The sequence below is a fragment of the Taurulus bubalis genome (assembly GCF_910589615.1).
Source record: "Taurulus bubalis genome assembly, chromosome: 17".
In the NCBI taxonomy this organism is placed as follows: Eukaryota; Metazoa; Chordata; class Actinopteri; order Perciformes; family Cottidae; genus Taurulus; species Taurulus bubalis.
In genome coordinates, this window is record NC_136605.1 from 3,061,128 (window position 1) to 3,065,153 (window position 4,026).

A 4,026-nucleotide genomic window follows, 5' to 3' on the forward strand; every position below is an offset into this window, starting at 1 on the left:
CGAGGAGGCGGAGGCGGCGGCGGCGGCGCAGGACTCCGCCGAGGAGACGGAGGAGTCCCGCTGCTCGGAGAACGACGGCTCGGACGCCGCCGCCGCCGCGAGCCCGGCCTCGCCGAGCTGCATCAGGCCCGGGATGTCGGCGCAGTTCGTCGCGGCCGCGTCGGAGGCGCCAGATGCCCCCGGCAGCAGCGGTGGGCGTTCGGGGCCGCCCAGCCGGCCTCCTTCCTCCGACGTGGGCTGTGCATTGTCCCCGCTGTCATTCGCGTAGGCGGCCGAAGATGGATTGCAGCTCCCGGCCTCGCCGTCCGACGCCGCCTCCCCGGTGCCGGACGCTTCCAGCGGCTGGCTGGAGTACGGGGACGAGGCGTCGGCCCCCTCAAGAGGCTCGAACTCGCTGGATTCGTGGCCTCCGCCGTCCCGGTGCGGCGTCGTCTGCCGCTTGTGTTTCATCCGCCGGTTCTGGAACCAGACTTTGACCTGCCGCTCGGTCAGATCCAGGAGGGCGGCGATCTCCACCCTCCGGGGCCGGCACAGGTACTTGTTGAAGTGGAACTCCTTCTCCAGCTCCAGCAGCTGCGTGTTGGTGTAGGCGGTGCGCAGCCGGCGGGACCCGGCTCCTCCACCATCCAGGCTCGGGTCTGCGGGGAGGAAGAAGACACATAAAGAAAGGAGAAATGAATTACGTGGAGGATTTATTGAGTGTGATCTTTTAAAGCTATTCTCATTTGTTCTTTATTTTAATTTTTATATTTCGTTTAAATTGTAATTCCAACCCGTTTCTTGAGAGCCTTGTAAAAAGCTCTGCGTATTTTATTGCGTGCGAGTTTTCCAGCCAAGAAATAAGCTGAAATCCCCTCGGCTCTTCCGTCTGTAATAAAAAATAATAAAGCACAAGAAAAAAAAGTCCCATAAAAAAAGAAAAAAAAGAGTACTCCTCACAATTACAGTAGCAGCCGAAGCCATAACTGCAAGAGTGGACCAATTTGTTGGTTGGTAAAAATAATAATAATAAAGCAAGAGAGGGAAGAAAAAAGCCGGCACATAAAGACAGATGATCATAATGTCAAAGAGCTTTCTCTCTGTAAAGCCAGCTGGGAGGAGAGAGGAAAATAAATAAATCACCAGACAGGGAGGAAATGTGGGGATGATGTCCACGTGAAACCGAAGTGGCGGGAACATAACTACCAAAAAAAATCAAGAATGTTGTTTTTTTTTTAGGGGGGGGGGTGAGATCAGAAGGAGGAAAATAGAAGCAGGAAATTGGGCGAGAAAGGAACACGAGGAGAGAGAGAAGAAGAAGAAAAAAAAAACTGCATTAAAATTAACGAGGTGGGATTTTGTGTTTGGATGGGCGAGAAATAAGAGGTGTGTGTGGGGGAGGGGGGAGGGGGGGGGGGGCAGCTTTATAAAACAGAAATGAACTAAACCCCATGGAAATCAGAGTGTGTGCAGCCGGTAGGATGGAGGATGTATTATAACCCCCATCCTCAGCCCCCACCCAACAGAGTCTGCCTCTGCCTCGCCATTACATTTCCTACAGCGCCATCCAACATGGCTACCATCTCACTTGTGTTTTGAATATATAATGCGAGGCTGGAAGCACCCGGAGAGCAGAAAGAACCGGGCTGCAGCATCGAGTCCTCTGCAGGGATACGGAGAGGAGGAGGGAGGGTTGCCCACCTCTGTGCGTCTTTACGCACCGTTATTAACTCTATGTGGACAATGTGCATTGTGTAAATCAGTGCATGCAGCGGTGGCGCAGAATGAGCAGGAAGCTGCTGCGAGAGGCTCGCGCGCTCAGCGTGAAGCTGAACTCGACAGAAACAATCTGACAGAGATAGACGTGCACATGTACATGCGAGATGAGGGAGAGCAGAGCACTGCAGCATAATGCGGTGCTCTAGATATGGCCACCCTGTTGACACAGCATTACAGCACCACACACACACACACACACACACACACACACACACACACACACACACACACACACACACACACACACTCTGATGTGTAATGAATGATGTTACTAAAGTGAAATGAAGATGCAGACCGAAAATGAAAGCACTGTGCTGCACACACTCCCCACACGCGCGCGGTCGTACTGGTGGCTCCAGCTCCCCCTGCATACCGACCTGTGGGTGACTCGATGCCCGCCGACGCGTACCCGGAGGCGGTCGGCGACGGGGAGGACGAGGCGTTGGGGATGATGGAGCCGCCACTGCTGGAGCCGCTCCCGGGCTTCGGGCACTTCTTTGCCGACTTCTTCTCCTTCATCCAGGGGAACTCGTGGGCCAGCGGCGCGGCCGCGGCCGGGGCAGGTGGCTGGCCGGCTGGGCACGGCTGCTGGCCGCCTCGGTGGTGCGTCTGGAGGCCATTGGAGACGGAGGTCCTCCGGTTCTGCTGGCTCCTAGCTGCCGGTCTCGGCTGGCTGGCTGTGCAGGGGCTGAGGCTGGGGATGGTGTGCTCGAAGGGAGGCGGAATTACTGTCGACTCCTTGATTGATGAAGTTTGAAATGACTCCAGGACGGCTGGGAAGGACGTCAGGCACTCTGCTAGGGACGGCTGGCTGTTGATAAAACCGATCTCCCTCTCAAATTCAAAATTCATAGCTCCCCTCAAACCGGCTTCGACCTCAGAACGGCGAGACCCCCGAAACAATCCCTTCTCCAAAATAAAAAAAATAAAAAAAACACACACATAGACGCGCACGCTCACGCACGCACACAAAAACAATATGGCTTCTTGAAGGAGGAAAAAAAAAAAGAAAACGCGCACGAGCATGCAGGCTCCCGACCGCAATGGCGTAAATGCGGCGGCTATATAATAATTGTGTATATTGGTGATATTACTAGCGTATGGGGACCATGGGTAGGCTAAACTGAAGAGCTATGGGGCGAAATTGCAGCCAATTCCTGGTCATGTGACGCGAAACAGCCAATCGGGGTGAGGGGGGGCCCGGGCCCTGGCGGCGATGGCAGTGGGAAGCAGCATTATTTTTATTTTTTTCTTTCCACCAAATGCTGTGGCACCGCGGGGCCGCGTCGCAGGACGGCTGCTATTGTTTCTCCTTGGCGGGGGGCGCCGTGAGGGGAGGCCCGTGGACCCGGTCGCCATGTGGGCCGTGTGGGCGGCGGACCCGTTGTAACACCCGGTGTATACATGAACCATATATATATATATATATATATATATATATATATATATATATATATATATATATATATACACACACACACACACACAAACAATAGAGCATCTCTCGGACATCTTTTTTTCCCTCGGTCCTCTGGGTGATGCAATGACGGGTACGGGTGGACGGAGCTGACCGCCCGTTTACAATATGGCTCCTCACACAAAAACAAACAAATCACTGTTTACAGCACTCCGCTCATTAATCTTATGAAGTGTGACAGAGGGGGAAAGAATCCCCAATTTAGACCCAGGGAGAGAATAGTAAGAAAAAACAACAACTTGGAGGGTTTTAGATGGCGCAGCAGCTCAGGAGGAGAGGATGATGAAGATGAGAGACACGTTTAGATTTAACGGGGAGGAAGAAGCCTGTTGGTGTGTAAGTGCGCTTTCTTTTTGTTTTCATCTTTGGGTCTTTTTCTTTATTTTGAATAGTTGCAGGAGCGCGCGTGAGAGATGGAACCCTAAAATGTTGTCGAAATATAATGTCACTAAAATAGCCCTCCCTCTCTCTCTCTCTCTCTCTCTCTCCCCCTGTCCAGTGTGATGTATGTGTGTTAAAAATGTCCGGTGTGTTTACGCAGAGAGAGAGAGAGAGAGAGAGAGAGAGAGAGAGAGAGAGAGAGAGAGAGAGAGAGAGAGAGAGAGAGATCACAGCGAGGTCGCTCCGTGCAGCTAGAACTAAACAGGAGTGAGAAGTAGCGCGCGGGTCTTCTGTAGTAAAAATAAATACTAATACTAATAATACAGAAGCAATATTATGCGCGCTAATAACAAGTGAGAGGGTGCTGAGTGGCTTTCGGGCTCAACAGGACGCACATGTGTATCTGTTTT

General features: G+C 52.6%; 1 protein-coding gene across 1 annotated transcript in view; it reads right to left on the reverse strand.

Moving 5' to 3' along the window:
- Window positions 1-2,610, reverse strand: part of hoxb2a (homeobox B2a) — a gene marked incomplete at both ends in the record, with an annotated part of 2,766 nt that extends 156 nt beyond the window's left edge. The window contains 2 exons of the mRNA XM_079233662.1: window positions 1-638; window positions 2,136-2,610. The exon at window positions 1-638 is cut by the window's left edge and continues 156 nt beyond it. Of these exons, the coding sequence (XP_079089788.1) occupies window positions 1-638; window positions 2,136-2,610 (1,113 nt within the window). The remainder of the gene's footprint in view (window positions 639-2,135) is intronic.
- Between the last annotated feature and the right edge of the window lie 1,416 nt (window positions 2,611-4,026).